Below are 22,169 nucleotides of genomic sequence, written 5' to 3'. Positions count from 1 at the left end.
TTCGATCAAATTTCACACAAAATTACTCTACCGGACTCATTTCAATCTTTCAATCGTCTACAATATGAAAAGTTGTAAAGATAATAGATTGCAATATCACATTTCCTTTTTCAGAATCGAGTATGGTTGTTCTTGCCATTTCTTTCGTCTGTATTAGCCAGTAATCACGTGATCCTAAAATGCTTCTTTCTGATTGGTTAGCTCTCCTTCTTCGATACTCAACATGTCTTGGCATTTAGATTGTCTTCAGTTTTGTAAAGAACATCTTTGGTTAAAAGTCGATAGTTTCCGTTTCGTGGTCATCTTTCCTTCTGCAAAGCCCCCTCTATGTAAACGGCAATGTTTCCGTTTTATCAAAAGGCAAACGCGTTAAAGTCACTTCAGAAACTTGTATGTCACATATATGCAAATAACAGACTTGTAGTTTCGCCTTGTAGTTTTTGTTTGTCCCTTAAACCTTCTGTAGAATAAGATTAATGATATTAACTACCCAGCTAATGATAACATCTGAGACAACATCACCATGTGGCAGTTAACAGTTAGCCATATCTAACAAAAACGCTTTCATTGTAAGTGTTTGGTGAATTTCCAAGATCAGACCAGGAAAATACAAAAAAAAAAATCAAGTAAGCTGTTAGAACATGAAGAGCACTTGCAGGTAATAACATTAACATATAACTGCAGTAAACCAAGCTCATTAAGTATTTTACTTATTGCTCTTCAGTGGCAGACCACCCAGTCGAAGTCTTGCAGAAAATGGCAAGGACACTAACAGTAACGTAAGTACAGTACATTACTAAGTCATGGTAGATGATATGACGTTGTATACGTGTGGTAAACAAACCAACACCACCAGGATATTATAACTTAGTCATGGTAGATGATATGACGTTGTATACGTGTGGTAAACAAACCAACACCACCAGGATATTATAACTTAGTCATGGTAGATGATATGAAATTGTATACGTGTGGTAAACAAACCAACACCACCAGGATATTGTTACTAAGTCATGGTAGATGATATGACGTTATATACGTGTGGTAAACAAACCAACACCACCAGGATATTATAACTTAGTCATGGTAGATGATATGACGTTGTATACGTGTGGTAAACAAACCAACACCACCAGGATATTACAACTAAGTCATGGTAGATGATATGAAGTTGTATACGTGTGGTAAACAAACCAAAATCACCAAGATTTTCCGTCCGGGATCGACTGCATTTTAAATCGATGTTTCCCATCCAACCCCATCCCATCTCCAAAAAAGAAGAAAACGAAAGTAAAAAAAAAGAGTGAAAAAAATTATCATTTTTTACCCAACTTGTATCAAGTCATTGGATTAGCATGAGCTTTGCTACCAATATTTCACATCTCATCTCATTTTGTGAAAAGAAAGTTAAATTGTGAACATTTTACAGTTAAAAATATAATTAACATTAAGAGGTGGTTCTATTGACTGTGTCAATGATATATCATAAGAGAATTTACTGTCGAGAAAAATTTACTGTCGTAAACAATATACGTTTTAGATATTATGTTGAAATGCATTTTTATTCTTTTATAAACACTTGTTTGTTTTCATATGTTGAAATGCACCGCACGATTCCATGCAGTAAGTCTGGGATGAAATGATTTAAAGACCAGGAAATCTGTTTAACATATAATTAATTTTTACATTTATAATGCAGGTGCACGACTGTCGTTACCTTCTGTGTCCGGCCGCTGTCACAATTGGACATCTCAAGAAATTCATCAAAATGAAGTTTAGCCTATGTGATAGATTCCAGGTAAGCGACACACGATTTAAAATCAACCGTAAAATGTTAAAATTTGTTATATAAAAATTAAACCTCCAATATGTGATATGTATTATATGACTTGCGTCATTTCCTTGTCATCTTTCTATTTGTATTAGAGTTTAAGATTTTTATTCTGAGGAAGTGAACGCGAATGACGTAGATTGCGCTTATATTACAAATCAAATTGTGAATGTCAAGAAATATACAATGTCGTTCTCTTCTATCGATGATCATAGATGTCAATAGAGCTGTTTTTGACTAATTTTCTAAAAACAATTAATTGTTATATGAATCTCTAAGAACGCTTTTGGTGGCTAACCTTCTCTGTTTAGATCATTAATATAAAATTTTGATCCCGACCTGGTGTATAGTCAATTTTCAAGGACTCAAGTCCCGTCCCTTTATAATTACATATATTATACATACATGATCACATGATTCAGAGGAAACTTTGCTTCTTTTCGTAAGTTTCGTAACTTTGATAAGCAATCAATCCATATATTTATAGATTGATGTGTACCATACTGATGAATCTCTACGAGACGAGTATACGTTGATGGATGTGGCGTACATATATCTGTGGAGACGGGTGAGCGATTTTATCATATGAGAGACACAATAATCAAAATGTTTTAAAACGATCACCCGGCTTTTCATTTCTTTTTGTCAAATCATTGATACCCAGGGTGAAATTTGTCAGTGTAGACGACAAAATACCTACCCAGATTACATATGCCAGCAAGGGTTTCAAAACCTAGCTCACTTGAAATATGAAAATGGTCAATACCTTTATTATTATTTTCTTATATTTTAACTTATATAAATGTTGCAATGTTCAGAAGATTTTTTTTTCTAATTTCTTGAATTTGTAGTAATGCAATAATCACCATACTTTGATCCAATTCTTAACTTAACTCAATTTAATACAATTCGTTAACATAAAATACGTATTTTTGAAAGTGTGTGAAATATTCATATGAACCTGAAAGAAAAAGGATTAGCTATAAGTTTTTCCAGCCGTTGACAATAATACTGTAAGTTTGTAGGCTAGAATTTTAATTTATTTTTTCCGTTTCTTTTTATTTTACAGAGAGGACCAATGAAATTGTTCTACACAGTCTATACAAACCCTGCCAAACGATTCAAGAAATCTATTTCGTGTACAGTGACGTCAAATGTGCCCATGGAACCACAATCGACAAGTAAACGTGACTTAGACTTTGACAAGAAAACCACATCACAAGAAAGTGCCATAGAGGCAGCGTCCGCTGTATTATCATCTAACAAATCTGCACCAGAAACGAAAACGAAAGAGCCCCTTCGGACGACAGAACCAACTGTCCCCAAGCTGGTTGAGCCAAGCAAAAGTCCTACTGTTTCCAGTAATGTTGTAACGTCATCAGTTTCTGTGGAGAATGGATTCCATGCCCCTCACACACCCACTCCCCCATCTTCAACACCATCTCCCACAACCTGTGTGAGAAAGGATGTGACCAAAACACCAGAAAAGACTTTACCGAAAGAACGAAATGGAACGAATCATGTCGTTTTGACGACACCCAGGTTAAATGGAATGAACTTGATATCCACATACGCAATGATGAATGGAAATGGTCATTTGAATAGACATGATAGTAATGAGGTTGCTCAAGACTTGAGCATTAAAAAGAAAACCCCTTCTAAAGAACCTACAACTAACGGAAACAAACCGGCGGCGCCAAAAACGAATGGGCTCCTTCCGAATGGAGAAATTGACAGATTTGCCTTCACGGATGATGACGATGATTTGCCAGTCCCGCCACTAAACAGTCATAAACTTCATCATCCAATCAAGGCCGAACCGGTTACTATAGACTGACACATGCACAGCGCATGTCGGTCAATAAGTAACGCATGACCCGGAGTGGGTTTAACTTCTGATGACGTATCGGCAGCTTTTGTGTGACAAATGAATATGAAATGAAGAATTTGATTATTACAAAATTAGCAAGGACGTGGATTCTAGAAACGACGATTGTGCTTCGCGGTTTGTGATGTGCAGAACGATTCGATACAAAATTGTTGTATTTTTTTCACTCAATTCGTCGTGTATTCGCAACGTTCATTTGATATTCTGACACGTGTTGTCAAAGTTTCAGTGCTAAGACGTAAGAAACTAAAATGATTGGAAACGCATTATGTATTCATGTATGTGTAGTATATTTTCTTAGGAAGAACGGAAGCCCAAGGACTTAAAATGTTCTTATCGGAATATGTCTGTGATTGGTTTGAGTTTATCCTTCTTCAATCTATGTATCTGGAAATAATGTGATTGTTATCAATGGAAACCATGGGTTTTTTGTGCCATTTGCGTAATGTTGGAAATTACATTGATACGTACTTGAGTAGACAACGCCAAAAGTTCTGTTCTTCTGAAGTGAGTTGGCGAGTCTACATTCGGAGGGAATTGTTAATATTCGCCATCTTTGTATTGTACTGCATGATTTATCATTTATGATCCATTCAAAACCTGTCATATTTCTTGTTTGACAAAAAAAACATTCGCTTTGGTTTTTATCTCATCATTTCCTGGAGTATTGCAGTTATATTGTTATAACATTGTGCTAAATTCGTTATATATGTATACATCCATCGAGACGTTTCTACATTTTTCATGTTCTGTTTGAAGGATATTGACATTTCAAAACTGATAAAGTAAATAGTGTAATAATCTTTCTTTCTCTTATTTTCCGTAACAAAAATACAAGTAAAAACGTATTCAAACTTTTAAATGACAGTTCTTTAGAATGCTACAACCAGTGACCGGGTATAGAACTGGGGTTTCCTGTTAATTCATTCACTAATGAAGATAATTTCGACTCTTTTAAGTCAAGGACTGGAACAGTGAAATTTCAGGAGTGAATGAGTTAATCCAAACCTACAAAAACGCAACGTATGGTATTGACACAATAGCAAGAATAACGTTGTAAAGAAGACCGAAATATACCTGTCAAATAGTCTTGTTCAAATCAGTTTTTGCAATTCCAAATTTTAATCTAAGTTATAACATGCGCAAGACATCTCTTTTTAGCAGTACAAAATCGGAAAATGACACAAGCAATCTTGATTACTATCGTCTGTAGAAATAATACCAGTACAGTTATCACTGAATCGTATTACTAGTTTTATAAGTTTTGACAACAAACTCTACTTTTTTAGTACTTCGTCTGTTAATATAGAACTTATTTTTACGTTTTGTGAACCTTTTGATATTGTATTTGTCGTGTCTATCTGAAACAGTAGTACATATAGTCTGTGTTAGAATACAAAGCAGTTTTGTGAATGTTGGATAAATCATATAAATACAAGTGGGTTGAGAATTTAAACATCTTTCCAGAATATTTAAGTGCATGTAGCAATTAGTTACCATTTGTGCATATGTTCACATGTAAAATGTTACCAAGTAGCTGTTTAGAGTAAGAATGATTAATTTATGAAACTCATCTTAACAGATATGCATTTTCCCTGGTGTCTTTTAATGACTATGGGCTAATTTTATTATATTTAAATGGCAACTAGATTGCGAATTACTTGCCAATATGCTCAAAGCATACCATTTGAGATGTATATAATTTAACTAAGTTAAATAAGATAGTCAAACTATCGCGCCAACAACATTTTGTCGGATCAGTTCTGAGGGCAATTACTTATTTTAACTATAGGGCATGTTATCAGTATTTTTTGTCTTTAATTCTTTAACACCTGTCCCGGAAGTATTCTTCATCTTTGTTTTTTGTATATTCATTAACATTTTGTTCAAAATAATCTAAAATGACGTCATATGTAAATTGATAAAGCAAATGATGAAGGAAGAGGAACATGATTATTCACCCCTAATTTTGAAAGGAGAAAACTTTATATTTTGCAGTTATTAGTATGTTGATGACATTTGCTGTGGATGTATATCATGTTACTCAGAAAGTATTCAAACCGTCACTTACGCAAACATTACTTAGAACGTTCGTTAAGAACAAACGCATGAACTATTTTATTTTAATTGCCAAAGTAACCTAATTTTGATCTGAGAATCAAACGAGAATGATATAAAAACGAAACTTGTAATTATAACGCTTTATGTTACGTTACATCACTGACGGTAGTTGGCTATACAAAAATACAAGTAAATATCAACAAAGTGATCATAGTTCAAGTATTGATAACTTTTTTTCTTATACGAAGCATCGAGATTTGCAATAGATGTTTGTACCACTACGCAAAATCCATCCATGCGCAACAACATTTTCCAGGGGATGTATGTTTGAATATCAACGTTTCAAATCCATTTAAGCGTATCCACATCCTGTTTGTACAGCGTTTGATTTAGCATGTGCATATTTCTAATGTTGGATATAAAATTTCACAATCCATGTTTTTGCATTCTTATGTGGATGCAATAATTACCCAGTTTACTTGATATGAAGCAACAAACTTAATCTGTAAGGTCAACTGGCAATCCTGTTTTGTGCGTACTGCATACTTTGCACGTATTGCGTGACACTTTTAGACTGAGCTGTTGGCGTAATGCCAACGTAAATTGTCACATAATGTAGTGCTACGAGTATTATGACCTACATATGACCTCCGTGGGAACTGTTTACAAATAGAAACATTCCTTGCTGTTATGTTACTGAAAGTAATATTTAGTATTTATTTATGATGTGTTGATACACTGGGTAAAAATATAATAATTTCTCAGAACTTTTGCTTTGTCTTAGATTAACTTGAATATGATCACTTGAAAAAAGTATATTCTATTTATAACAGCATTATGCTTCTGACGAAAGCTTTGGTTGAACGAGGCTAATATGTTTGATTTATTTTCTGAAGCTTAAAAGTAATATCGTGCTACCTACCATGTGTCGACAACAGTTTCGGTTTTTGTAATTCGTTAGTGCCAAAAGAACATTCTGTAGAATATAATATGCATAAGTCCCATTATGGAATGTAATAAGCGAAATTTGATAGTTCTCTATAGATTTGATTTGAAAATGCAAACAACCTCGTTGTATCGAATTAGATATATACTACATTCGAGATATACAGTTTTTGCGACATAACAAAACAAAGTGTATTCGAATTGCAATTTTTGCCATCGAGAATAAGTGGGTATTGTTCAGACCTTGAATAATATCTTAGTTATGTCTGATTGTGATATGACATAATTAAACCTCTATCTGGATAGATTGTACTGGATATGCTTGATACTTGTTATATATGTAAGTGTGTATATATACATACATATGTGTGATCATTTTATTTATATAATTTTGTGTTTCCTCTCTATTGTACGTTGCATGTGTATCTATGCTAGCTGAAAGCGTTTATAACCCTATTAAAACCGTTGAAATATTTCACTTTTATTTATGAAAGTCTTAATGATCCTATTTTCTTTTCCTTTTCCGATACGTGAAAGTGCTCTATTAGGTATTGTCGGAAACACCAATGAATGATTAATAGGATAAGTAATTTTTTAATGCAAAACCTTTTTTGCTGTTTTATTACTTCATATATGTCGTATTCGTTCATATATTCAGATTGGAACAAGCGTAAAAGAGCAGGTACATTTTGACTATAAAAAAATTCAGATTCAATTTAATAAACAGTGAAACAGAAAATACTAATAAATTTTTACTTTAAGTTGAGATATACATTGTATATATTTTGCAATTTATAAAGTTGAAAACGTATTTATCTTACGTGATATGAACGTTTTTAATCATTGTAATCTTAATGTTTAATGGCAATTCGCTTAGCAATCAATACCATTGCTATTCTAAATATCTGTTTTAGTGGTATACAGATTTTTAATATTTACATTCTTTTATGATTTCGCTCATTCCCTTGCTCACCATTACATCCTAACGGGAGCTTCTTGGACATAATGCTTCTTAAAAGAAATTATTTAGCACTTCTGTCATTGATTGTGTTCCATGCTAACTACAAGCTAATGCTCGTATTTGGGAAATCACCAATCCGATATCAAAAACATTTTTTTTTTTAAATTCTGTAAAATGGATATTATGGTTATGTAAAATAAATTCAACATTTGATGCAATATTCGTCTTTTCGTTGTTTTTCTCAACATGATGTATTTCTTTACTTAAAAACTAATTTATATTGATATCCATTACCAAACTTACCCCTCTAACTGAAACAAGGGTCTGCCGTCTGTCATTGTGTCCGTCCCATTGGATGTCTAAACTCTAAAATCGTTGCACTCCACTCCACAACATTGTCAATTTTGGACGTGTTACCATGGCGATATTGGGCGTCAAAATCACAAAAACAATGTTTACTCTTTTCCAGGTTCGGATAGTTTTCTAGTTACAATGTTCCATCCGCATATTTCGATCTTCTATAGATCGATAGGTGAATTTCAAAATTCCTGATTCAAGCACTATCCCGATATACCACTGCCAATCAAAGGAGAATGCAATTGATGTTTTAGCATATGTAAATACCCGTAATTTGAGGGATGGAATAAAAGAGGAAAATACGTTATATTGGAACCTGTTTGTAACGTAGAAGCAATTTAATCGGGTTTTTCCGACGGTAGGTAAGCACAATAATTGAGAACAAAATGCATTTGTCTTTATCGAGCTTCGAAATCAAAATAAAAGTGGCGTCATTATAGAACTGGGTTTTGTTGTGTGATTCTTTTCAAGAAATATCAGTTCAGTTAAAATTGTCTCAATATTAACGTATAATATGATGGCAGATCCGTTCCCCGTTACAATTTGTTCTTATTCTTCACAACACTAACAAACATGTGTGACAAAATGGTGTTTGGTAACTAAGAGTGAATTATTAACATGAACTATATATTTTTTTCGAAAATGTGTTATTATGTCGAGATTTATTTTGATATGTTCGACGCATACCTTTATCCCATTGAATAGAATCTAATAAACTTAAAATAGCTTCTTACACCATCATACCATCTAAAACGAAGAGTATGGAATATATCACCATACATCTGAACTACAAGGACAACCATGGTCCATTGTACAACCGAAGCAACATGGTCTTACACCATCATACCATCTAAAACGAAAAGTATGGAATATATCACCATACATCTGAACTACAAGGACAACCATGGTCCATTGTACAACCGAAGCAACATGGTCCGGTTTTGAAGACCTTTTGTGTGAGTAAGTCCATACCACGGTGATGAAAGTTGCCGAAGCCCCCATTTTCTAGATTAAATGATTCGCACGACACATCTGGGACTTGTATGCCTTTTGCAGGGACACAAGAACACGTGATCAAGCAGGGTAATATAAATGACAATATCTCATATCATTGCCTTTTTATATCACCACAGGACATTATTTTTGTACATTGATTAATTATTTCACCCCTTCTATTTTGCCTTACATTTGTAACACAAATAGAAGTCATAATTCCGGTAATAATAACTAAAAGCTGCAAATCATTACTGAAATAGCAAATGATTTAAGTGATTAAAACGAACCCACGAAAGAGATATATTTCATCTCATTTCAATTGATTTGATTATTTTGGATATGTATTAACAGTGAAAAAAAATTAAGTATTTTTCTTTTCTTAGATAAGTAAATGTATATATAATTGCATTAGAAGTTTATGAGCAGGAAATCAGATTTTATATACAATTACAAAATAATACATTCAAAATGGCAAATATATATGTTTAGAAACCGCGTACCGGTTCTATTTTTTAACATAGGTTTAATGTTGTCTTCTACGGCATAAACTCACACATTATATGAATACATTGCATCACCTCTGCTGGTTTACAACAACCGAGTACGAGATAAATTGTCACATCACACACTGATATGAGACGAATTGTACTGAGATTCAACTTCTGCGATTTGTTCCTCTGGACAAACCTTAGTCTACATAAAATGGCGGTCGACTGTCTGATATCACACCACCACCTGATGCCTATTTGAGATCCAGTCTTCTTCTCTATTTGACCTTTACTTTTATGGCGAGTGTCTTTGGTGATCAAGAATCCGATTACTCTTCAAGGGATTATTTTTCGTATATATTTCGCTTCGTAGTGATTTTCAGTGTTCTCAATTCAGTGTATCGATTTCTATTTTCACTCGCTGTTTCATGTCTTGATTGGTTATCATGCTGGTTTCTAGTTTCCCTCTTTTACTTGTTGCGTACAACAAATGCAAATGAAAAGATATGTAGAATTGTTTTAATGGACAACGGAAATCAAACGACATCGAAATCAAGACTATGGTTAAAATGATCAGGGCATATTTGCAGATTAGTTGAATTCGTATCACCAAATTTGTGTTAAAAATGACTTAAGAAACAAACTAAAAAAGAATTAGGTACATCCCATTTTATGAAAAAGCATGCTTCAAATTTACCACTATTTAGACACATAACTAAGAGGACTAATATTTAACCATATGTTACCGATATTTCTGCCACTCGGTACTTCTGACTTCATACACAGTTGTTTGGTTAATCCTTTCGGTAACAATTATTTCGTTATCATACATAATGGGCGAAAACCAATCCTTCCGTAAAAGATTTAGAACAATTATTTTGGACACCAGAATGCATTTGAACATGGTCGATAAATGTTATCTGCAATGGTATCCGATGGACACATGAAACAACTACACGGTTATCACTGCTTTTTTTTATTGTAACCATGAGATAATATAATAAGACGTGAGCAATTTTCTGTTCTATAGGGATTTATTCATTATCCCACTCTGTGCCTGCATTACTCAATAAATTAAATCAACAAGGCTGTCTAAATGTATTACACATGAAATCATTTGATTTAATTTCGCACTTTATAAACAGCAATAGTCCATTTTGAAATAATTTGCAAAGCTTTAGCGGTACAAAGAAAACCTGAAGTACACGAAGAATAAACAACGACCCACTGCCCTGGCCCCGCGTATGATCTAGAAACATAAACATTTTGGCGATTGTGGGTTACATGTGAGGTGTAGAGACAGAATATAACAACACTGCCACTGCATCGGAAAGGAAGACAAGTGATGAAATAGCAGACCCTATAAGTTTATTAAGTTTATACCTCAGCCTCCCAATACATACAGACATCCACATCCGCAACACATTACATGCAAGAGATACCATCATTTTATGACATTAGCTGTTAATTACATCTCATGACCTTGCTACCTCAAAGTAGTTTAAATGGATGGGATATATCATCACAAGACGATACGTTGATGCAATAGTGGCCTCTCATCTAAATTACAATGACTGCAGAATCAACATACATGTACGCGACGCAGAGGTATTCATATTTTCGAATCACAGTTTTATGCAATTACATGATAGATTACAACACCTAAATTGTCAAACGTCAAATGTCAATTGAAGTAGAACTAGCTATGTAGTTATCATAACATGTCTGTCAAGTTGGCGTCTGGTCCAGTGGATCATATTGTAAAGTCATGAAATAGCGAAGTTACAATATATCCATATTCTAAATCGCGTCTGCGACATGGTTATCATGTAGCCAATCAGCGGTAAGTATATCGGCAAAAGATGTATTAATAGGACGCTTATCCCTATTTATCAACCGACTGATGAAGGTGTTTTCCATTGAATTTGTCACTCTAAACAATGCCATTAGATAGATGATATTAATTAAACACAAACCTATGATATCATCATATTATACTTCCTTTTTTCCAAAAGACACAAAATAATTCTTAGATTTATCTCTATATATCTATTCACGAAAAAGCTGTATATATCAAGCTTTTCTTCTCATACAAATTTTTTACAGGTTACAATTTACAATAAATATTAGTGGTTGATATGTTTGGACCGAGACAGTTTATTTTTACTTATATCGTAAGTTTACTTATAACTGAAGTTCATCAGTGTATGCATGGAATATAATTCTCTGTGTGTTTATTTGGAGGGTATGAGTTACATGTTTTGTTTCCGAAGAAAAGTTTCCTCAGTCAAATCTCTATCAACTTTTTCGGCGTGTTCTCTAAATCAGCTGTTTATGACGAGACTACACAATCATTTTATGTTATATCTCCATAACATAAAAATACATTAAATTTAATATCTATTATTCAATCTGATTCCATGACATTCAAAATTGATTGGAGACCCTTTTTCTATGATATAATTAGGTAATAGTATCAACCAATCAGATGCAAGTTTAAAATGGTGACGTCATCTTATAGGTTGTAAGTTGATATTTTTAAGCCAATGAAAATGCATGTTATTAGTAAATTTTAATTATTTGACGATGAACGGTTATAAAAGCATATTCGTTGGACCTGACGACGAAAATATACAGCAGGTTCATCCATACAATTAGCTTATCGCTATAAATATAAAATACGTCACTTTGGTATGAAGTTATTTTAAACACGGAAAAAGAAAAACACACTCTTTGGAAGCAATATTTCTTTATGACCATTCCGACCTGTTCATATGAATTATAACTTTGATTTTAGTGAACATGAAGAAGAATTTAAAAACAAAGAAAAGAAAAAAAGGACGAAAAGCAGGCAATTAAATGTTCGCATAGATGTGTCTTTCTGTGATTCTTTGATTTTTGCACGGGTCAAAAATATGATTATCTTGTTGGGTATCTTTACCAATAGTTGTTTTAAGCACTGCAGGACTATAACGATATCGATAGTACGGCTAATATAATCACCTTTATTTATTTGAAACGTAATTTAAAATGCAAATTAAACTGCGTGTTATTTTGAACTTGTGTAATAAATAATTCAATTTCAATTGTCTGAAAATGCTTGATGTGTACACACTTACTACACTTCTAACTGTAATGCATCGGTTGGTAGTGGTCTAAATCGACCGCCCACCTGTCGTTCTCTCTCACCTGTCCGAGGTCGACAATGGAGATAGGCCATGCTAGTAGATAAAATCTCAATCGATTATCCTCCACAACAATGACAAGCTTTTCAGTGAGCGTCGGAGTAAAACATTTTAATGATCCTCGCTAGTTGAGAGCTGCTGTCATATTTATGAGTTCATTTGCCTGCTTTGGTCCATAAGTGTTTAACTATCGTGGTTGGCACTAGATCAACACTCCAGCTTATATCTCTGGTAAACGTCACAGCCAATGATAAACAAACATCCATCTCACTTGGGTGAAATCGTGTCACGACAGGTGAATCGGAATATAAGGAAATACCGTCAAAATCACTTGCACGGATCAAAATTTTTGCGATTTTATCTAAACCGACAAAGTTGTATTTTAACAGTATCAAATTTTCGCGATCTAGCCTTCAGGGTTTATATGATTAACTTAATTTTCGCGATCATAGCAGTGTCCGGGAAAATTGTTAAAATATCATTCCCGCGGAAGTAAAAACAATAGTATACATAGAAATAGATAGTTTGCTTGCTAGTGATATTCTATGGTCAATCAAGAGGTTTTCCGTTAACTAATTTTATAACTTTATATCAAGAACATGTTATTTAAGAAACCACCATCCCAAAGATACAGGGTATTCTATTGATATTATTGCGCGATATAATTGACAAAGCAAAACTAGAAAAAAAAACTAGAAAAAATGCAATGGTATAATGATGACGTATGTATCAAATTGATAAATATGTTAAAACATCTTAAAACATCATAAGATAGAAATCTTGATGCGCTGGAGTTTATAAACATACAATATATCCACATACTAGGTTGGATATACATCATAAGTTTGTTTGCTTCTGGATTGTTTTTTTATATTTTTGTTTTTTATCTTTTTTCTTTTCATTTTTATTTTCTATATTTTCTTTTTTTGAAGGGAAATAAGATTCTTTTATTATGTATTTATATATGTTTCATACATGAGGAAAGTTCACTTTGATGGCACATTAATGCAAGGAAATGTTTAATAAATAAAAATGTGTCCAATATAATTGAAGGTTATTGCAATGTTTGGGTTGGAAGTTTAAAATGGCAACCAGTCGATAATAATAGAAGCTCAGTTACACTATATATAGATAAGAATAGCTCATGATAGTAATCTTTTATATTTCCTTTATCAAAGACGGTTTGCAATTTATGATCATGTGTAAGACTTGATATATTGAAAATACAACGAATTGCATTACCACTACTTATAATAATGATGAAGAACGGTTAAAACAATAGTGTTTTTAACTATTTAAAGATATGCATAAGCTTATAATTTTGGTTCTTGATTTTATTTTATTTACTCTGTTAAGATTTCATTTTATCAATATTATCATCAAAAGTTAACAAAAAGCAAGCTTTCACTGAAATGTCATGAAGGAAGTATGTTATCCCTGTAGATAGCGAAACGTATAGTCGTAATATACAACAGGAAATTGAATTCGTACAACTCTAATGAATGAATTAGTCTGCATGAAATGATTAATCACATGCAATATTGAGGAATTCTCATACTTGAAAATAAAATAAACTTGACTTAATGAATGAACATCAATTGTAGTATGACAATTCTGGTTACGAAGATGTTTAATTACCAAAAACACAAACTGAAAGGATAATCATTCACAAAAACGAACAGGAAGCTTATAATTATATATACATATATATATATTTCATTTAGTGCATGCACGCCGAGAGAGACGTTCTATCAAAACAAAATACCGAAGTCATGTAAATGAGACTAGTGCAGTTATTTGACATTAAATATTTAATGGCCTATCGTTCGACGCCCTCATTTACATAATTCACAATGAAGATCCCATGGTGTATCTTAAGGTTCACAGAGGTACCATTATTCATTAAATAAAATTATGCATGCATCAGCTTTTCTTCAAGGTTAACAACAAAGGAAAACAATTACTTTTGTCATGAATACTTTATAACAGTGATATAATTTGTGTTCGATTATCTTTTGTGAAAAATAAATAAATAAAAACTCTCCGACACAATTGCTGTCTTGAAATGGATCAATTCGCCTACAAAAAGTTTTGCTAAATTGAAAAGGATTCACCTTTTGATAATATTGCTACATTTTGATCATGCAAAGTGTTTTATTATTTTTATTTAGACGTAGATGCCTTAATTAGCAAATATTTTATAAACAATACATGTCCACACTTTTAATTAATCTTTCATGACAGCTGAACACATACTCATTTAGAGTCTTGTTACAAATTCTGCTGCAATTTATATGGTTGAACTGTTGTTTTCATTAGCCTTTCAAACATTATGCTACTGTGCGTGTAAGTGTTTTTGTAATAACTTCAAGTTACTTTCGTGTTCCGACATGAAAGTTCGATACATTATTTTTTTAAATTAAATATCATGACACGTCACCATTTTTGCCTTATATACAAAGTAAAGTAAAGCAACATTAAGGTTTTATTATAAATGTATGACTTAATATTTTTGACATCTTTTATTTCCAAATCAATACCATTATTGAATGACACTGATTTCCAAATTAATGAATGTCGAACCCCTTATCTTTTTATTTATCATCACATACGAAATTTAACACTAAGGTATTTGAGTATTTTTACATGTAATGTCATGATGTAAAAATGATGTTTCGTCATGATTGAAAGATAGCATAGCCTACTTTTCTTCTATACGATATTGAACCCAACTGAAAAACAATGTTATAAGCGTAATTATCATTTGTGATGATTTCATTTAAAACTTAAAGACAAAAATTGTAAATAAAAAGTATACGTTTATGTAAATGATAAACGCTATTAAGCCATACGGATAGTTTGCTTTAAAAAAACGTTATGCGTTTATATCGTATGAAACTTTGAGTATGATTTTCTTGAATAATACGTTTTACAACATGAAATGAAAAATACATCAATTTTATCATAAATAAATGGATATACAAATGTATATAGGATCTTACATGAGTGTTCATTTCATATGAGATTTTATGAAACGAGTCTAAGACATTTTTATTTTTGCGAGCCTTGGCGAGCAAAAATTAAACTTCGAGACGAGTTTCAGAAAATATCATATGAAATTAACACAAATTTAAGATGGATTTTATCACATAACTACAAATACTTACATAACAAAGCATTTCACGCCAAAAATTATTCTGAAAATCCAGCAAATGCCGCCATTTTGTCCCGCCGTCCTCGTAATTCTGACGGCACGTAATTTTTCCTGACGTCATTTTATTGTTTCTGTCTGACGTCACAATGAATTTCCAGCCAATGAAAATCGCTCCAGGTCATATTACACTAGTGACATATGCAAAAATATTACACTGGCGAAATCACTGGAAATTAGGCGGATTATGTGATAAAGTGTTGTATATCATTATCAATGTTATTACCTTCAAAAACACATTGATATATGGATAACATTTATTTGGACAATGAAATGATTACAGACACTATTTATGTTACACTAATACTATCCTAAAGATCATTTTGAAAATAATCATAATTTAAAATACATTGTATGATGCATTGCAACACGCGGATATGAAACACATCTCACTTTAGGGGAAACATGCAATAATAGATGTCACACCATGATGAAAGAGGATAGAAAAGGGGAAATGGTTTTATTCAAACACTAATCTCCCGGTAGAATATGAAGCACAGCATGTAATTCCACAAGATAATCTTCCTATAGAACCTGTTTGACTTCTTATGTTAAGCCGGGCATGTAATATCGGTCAGTTATAGAGCACGCAGTAGCATAACACACTGCCTACTGTGTGTAGCTGTGTATTGATTGAGCCACCGATCCCGTGACCTTGAAATAATACTGCAATGGAAAATGAGAAGAATTGATCCGTCGACGGCTTTGTCGATGGCTTATTGGTAACAAAGACCGTACAATTAAAGGCATTTGATGCATTGGAGTTCTCACACATCAACAATAGACTCTCACAGGGCTCGCCCAGATCAGCAACAAATCACATTCTTTCAGTGCACGAGGGCAGTACAGTCGGTAGGTGGTCAGCTAATATACAATATCTATGGCTTTTGTACATAAATATACAAATAAATCAACCGATACCCTTGAATGAGAGTTGTCGATGGATTATTCAGACCTTTTGTTACCCAAAACCACTTTATTTATAACTTGAATATATCATTTCAGCAAGTAATACTGGTAGGTTACTAAAATCTAAACTTTATATTATATTTTGGGGAGAAACAAAGTCGATTTTTCCCCTGCAATGAGGTATTTCAAGGCTACTTATCTATTTGCACGAAAGAAGTCAGGTAATGACAAAATTTACATATGTGTGCTACATAAAACTAAATGCAATGGAGGCTGGAATCACATAGTGTAGAAAATAAAAGTTTATAACATTAATTTGTAAAATCTAATTATTATCAATATTAAAAGTGTTGAAGTGTAGAGAAACATCAAATAGGATGAATTATCAGTTACTTGTTCATGTCACAATAAATCAATTAACCAATTAACATTAATTATATTTCATGTTGCATTATATTTGATACATCTGTGAAATGACATCAGCTTTCATGTCTATGTAATACTGATGATTCATTCAGTTTCTTGTACGAAGTACCACGTGTAGAAAAGAGTATGCATGTACCCAAGGTCATATGTTCAACGACACATGCATGTGTTAATCATTTACGGTACATGGCATATTAAAGCTGTACGATAGAGTAGGAGGTAATAAACTAGATTCTCATAATTACTTGTCATTTTGAGACGGTATTCTCATAACATTCGTCAAAATAATTTCAGAATTCATAAAATATTATACACTAGTTTCTGTTAGTCAGTCACCACCCTCTAATGGTACTACATCCGACAACTTTTCCTGTGTCACACATAATACCAGATTACCAAGGTTAAACGCATGTATGTTTGTCCATATGGCAAATACAGTAGGGTCGTCGGATTACGGATGTACATATTGGAAACGTTAATGAATTAATACATATTTAGTCATTTACAAGTCCCTTAAGAGTACGATAACGGACGAAACCAAAGTTTAAAGAAAAAAATCCTTTGATAAATTATGACAGATTATAATTATTCTATAAACAAAATATGTACAATGAGTTTGATTTCTAAGGAATTATTATTATCTTTATTTCCTCCAAAATAGAAGATTACATATAGAATGACATTTAACATGAAAACAATGGGGGGGGAAGAAGATATTTACAAAATATGTACAAGTTCAGTCTAATAATCAGTTATTAGTTGAGATTTAATCAAAGCAATAAACATCGCATGCTTTCAGAAGTCTATACCATAAAAGATATTTCCTAATCTAAACTCCTTTAAAGCACTGTTTGAGAAATCATAGGCTAATTCTTTACTCAACAAAGTGTTACATATTGTGAAGCGATGTTAAGAATTCTAATCCAAAACTATTCACCAAAAAAACCACCAGTACTCGTCACGAATTTCGTTTCTTTTCACAATGCAATATAATATGGGTAACAAGATCATTAAAAAGCATTCCATGTTTCCTTGTTCTAAAACTGACATCGTAAAGGCGTATACACGTGCACTGAATATTTTTGTCGAAACGTATTTAATTACATTATATTATACTTTACTTCACCATTCATCCCTAAAATTTGAAAATTATAATGAACTAACCCGTATGCAAAATGCACACGTGTTCGTGATGAATCAGTCTGCAATGTTGATACTTACTTACTTAAGTGTAATGAGAATACTAAAAAAAGTCTCTGAACATCTTTGATGCGGTAGACATAACACAAAAATCATTAATTTTATTTCCATTTTAGTGATTGATATCACTAATTATTTTGTGCATTTTCTATTGTCTTCATGTAAAATCATAGGATATTTCCTCGTCTATCAAGCTTTATCAATTCACTCTCCATATCTAGCTTGTGCTCTATCTATGTATATACTCTAGCTATTATTCAAAGTAAAACGTTTTCTCAAATTTAAATTCATTGAGAAGGCTGAAAATTATATTTACACAAATACGAGTGTCAGTTTAATTATTTTAATTAAAACTTTATGATTACCATATATTGCGTGCACGTGTTGATGTATAATCAGAGATCATTTTTGTTCAATCTTTTAATCCTTCTTAATTTCACTCTGTGAAATATCCAAAAGTTTTGAATATTTGATACTTTAGATCCAATATCTTTCTCATCTTTCGCGTTCAGGTTAGACCCGACAAATATATCAATCAATAGTCAATTAAATCATGAATAATATTGAAGATATTGAAGCTAAAAAATTAATAACTACAAATGTGTTTCTTGTTATACCAATATATCAACGTGAAATTTAAATCATGTGGATTTATAAAACATATCACATTTCTTTAAAGTCTCTAACGCCTGAATAAAGTATGTCGTTGCGTATTTCAGACTACATATCGTTTGTAAGTCAAGCTTGTTATGTGTTTTCGTTCGCTATCCCTTAATATTAATCAATTTTCAACTGAATTGTTAAAGGGTTTCTTTCTTTTTTCTTTCAATGTTTTCATGTTTTATGTAGTATATATGGCTTCTGTGAAATGTATACATGTAAATCAAAATTACCGATAAAGCCACAAGAATAAAATGATGTAAACGAAATACCATAAGCCCTTCTGAATATTTTGTTTTAAATAATTGCAGGGCTTGGGGAGAGTCTATGGTTTTTTTGTTGTTGTTTTTTTTACTTTTTTAATCAAAGAAGAATAAATTAAAACAGTTTCAGACGTGTTCTGCCTCTGAAAAACGGCCAATAAAGTATGAGCATACCGGTTCAGTATTAAAATGCACGAACCTTGGAATATTTAAAAGCATTCAGATTGTTGGCGGATTTTGCAGCCCCACATAACACATTTACCATTAATGAATTAATAATAGATTATATGATAATAAATGGATGACATTATGCAGGACCGAATTAACCTTAAATGATAAGCATTAAACAAGTTACAATCTAATTTATATTACTTTATTGTATTATTTGACCTATTTCGTGTGGGTATCATAACACGATTTTATCAAAAGAGATACTATAATCAATATAAGTAATATAATTAATTAAGTCATAATGACGTTAGCGAAGACAATACAAGGTATACACAATTATTGTTAGGGTATATTAGCAGAATATTTAAGCGCTCTTCAAACGATAAATTCAACTCTATTATATGATACAATTGCGCGAATTAAACATTGCGCCAATGTGTTTTAAATCAAGTTTGGGCTAAAATGATTGTGCATGTATTCAACAATCATTCATACAGACAGTGCCAAAAAATGAGGATTATATAATAACGAAACATAACAGTATTATATGTGTAATAGATGACATAAATAATATTTTGGAATAGTATTCTGAATAGTGATTTATCTAAAATTAAATGCATTGTGTTTAACGATAATATTTACATTTTTGCATTGCATCAATTTTCATATCTGAATAAGACATGTAATGTATATTCTATTGTTTGTTACGGTGAAACCGCCAATAGAATGACATATGGGCAGCTTTATCGTGACATTTGAAGACAATAAAATGATATAGCAAAAGTAAATGTCACAAAGATAACCCTGTCATTTTCAGGCATTTAAGTACTTTCCCGTCTGTGTTATTGTCTCATAACACAGATATCGTTCTGGTTATGTAACATATATTGGTATTTCAAAGCAAACGTAAATATGTAAGATATACAAATATATGTCTTCACAAAGCTAAATACCGTCTGTATGTGTAATACACATTCTATAAGAAGTGTTGGTTACAATTATGAAATATGCTTTAAGTACTGAGAGTTTGTTCCTTCTGATTTGTGTCCCAACTCAATGTTGCTGACATTAAAACCTCGCCAACCAATAAATTTATACTCTATTGAACCCTCATATCTAGCCACATTGTGTTTTGCCATATGATGTAAGTGACCCGTATTGTTTTATAAATAATCAATATAACCGGATTCATTTATTTGATATAAAACCGTCACAATGACATCCTTAATCGGAAAAGAATCCTCATCGGATATTACATTTGGTTTATTTTTTTTTATTTGTTTGGCTTCATTGTCATACGATAGGAATGATGTGCGTCAACGTTTTCATGTTTAATACCATATAGTTCGTATGATCTCCGCTTGTTTAATCTTACATTTATATACTTAAAATACAACAAATGATACTAGAAAAGATAATGGTTTCCTTTATTTTGTTGGCCGACATTGCAATACGTCTATTTAGAGATACCAAAACGGCCTGGAAAATTAACCGTCGATTAGTTCCGCCTTCCAGTAATTTTGACGTCATATTCTTACGTGTTTTGTGACGTCACAATCACCGTAAATGACTAATTGACGATAAATCGAATTTTTTCCACGTCTTTTCGGTATCTCGAAGTCGACGTTTTAAAGATCTGCAAGGCACACGATGGAAGACATGCTACACACTGTCTGTTTCTGGCCTCTATACCACGTAGTTATCGAACACTGGAATGGTGATGAAGAGGTTTCGTGTAAGTATGAGTGTCGGTAAGGTCATCTTCTTTATTGGCTGTCGGCGAGAACACAGCAAGCGACCACTTTATTTGATATTTACTAATTTAGGCCAGTTCAAAGGCTTTTAGCTATGAAACCATTTACCTATTGATCTTGTGTTCGTTTCAATTAACTGCACAAGTGCCTTATAAGCGGCAAGGAATTTTTTTTTTCGCTTTCATTGAATCCAGAGAGCCTATCGTCAAGTGCATTCAAAAATTAAGACAAAGGATGCACAGTGTAAATGTTATCACAGTGCGCGAATAATTTGAAAACCGAAAATATACACGCGCACAATTTCGTTTACAACAGTTTAAACAAATAATACAGATGTGTAATTTTCAATTTTCCCATGCCTTGTCAGGAATATAAATAGAATAGCGCAATATATTTATATACATGGACACCGTATACCCATTGATTTTTCATTGTTATATGGAATATTGCCTAACCAAAGCCGCGCAAAAAGTGCTCAATGAAAAAGCATTACTTTGTAAGTTAGCCATTAGGTGATGCAAATGAATCTCTTTACAGTGCAAGTGCTGTTTTCTGTTTTCTGGAAAAAGCCATTCATTACAGGCTTGGGCCTGGTTGCCCACCAGAAGTACACCAGCTGCCAAAATGGTATATGTTGGTATTCGTGAGTAAATGGTTTTACAAGCTTTTGCTTTACATCTGACGCGATGAGTTGTCAGACCACGCATAATTCTCCTCTTTTATTCCGTAAAGTACTTTATCATAAGACAGGCTGAACATGTCCGTTTTTCTACAGATATACGCCGTTACCCTTTCTATGTATCCCGTACTATTGATAAAAACGTGGATTGGTTATGGTATAACTCTCTGTCTGTTTATTGTAT

At 32.6% G+C, this 22,169-nt stretch overlaps 1 protein-coding gene across 2 annotated transcripts in view; it reads left to right on the top strand.

Moving 5' to 3' along the window:
* The window catches only part of LOC138314289 (polycomb complex protein BMI-1-B-like), a 55,026-nt gene extending 47,122 nt beyond the window's left edge, over positions 1-7,904 (top strand). For both annotated transcript variants that reach the window (XM_069254552.1, XM_069254553.1), the window contains 4 exons: positions 725-779; positions 1,700-1,798; positions 2,319-2,399; positions 2,901-7,904. In XM_069254552.1, the coding sequence (XP_069110653.1) occupies positions 725-779; positions 1,700-1,798; positions 2,319-2,399; positions 2,901-3,668 (1,003 nt within the window). In that variant the 3' untranslated portion in view covers positions 3,669-7,904. The remainder of the gene's footprint in view (positions 1-724; positions 780-1,699; positions 1,799-2,318; positions 2,400-2,900) is intronic.
* The last annotated feature ends 14,265 nt before the right edge of the window (positions 7,905-22,169 follow it).

This window comes from Argopecten irradians, chromosome 2 (genome assembly GCF_041381155.1).
Source record: "Argopecten irradians isolate NY chromosome 2, Ai_NY, whole genome shotgun sequence".
Lineage (NCBI taxonomy): Eukaryota > Metazoa > Mollusca > Bivalvia > Pectinida > Pectinidae > Argopecten > Argopecten irradians.
The sequence above is the reverse complement of the archived record's forward strand: the minus strand, read 5'-3'. Positions and strand labels throughout refer to the sequence as shown.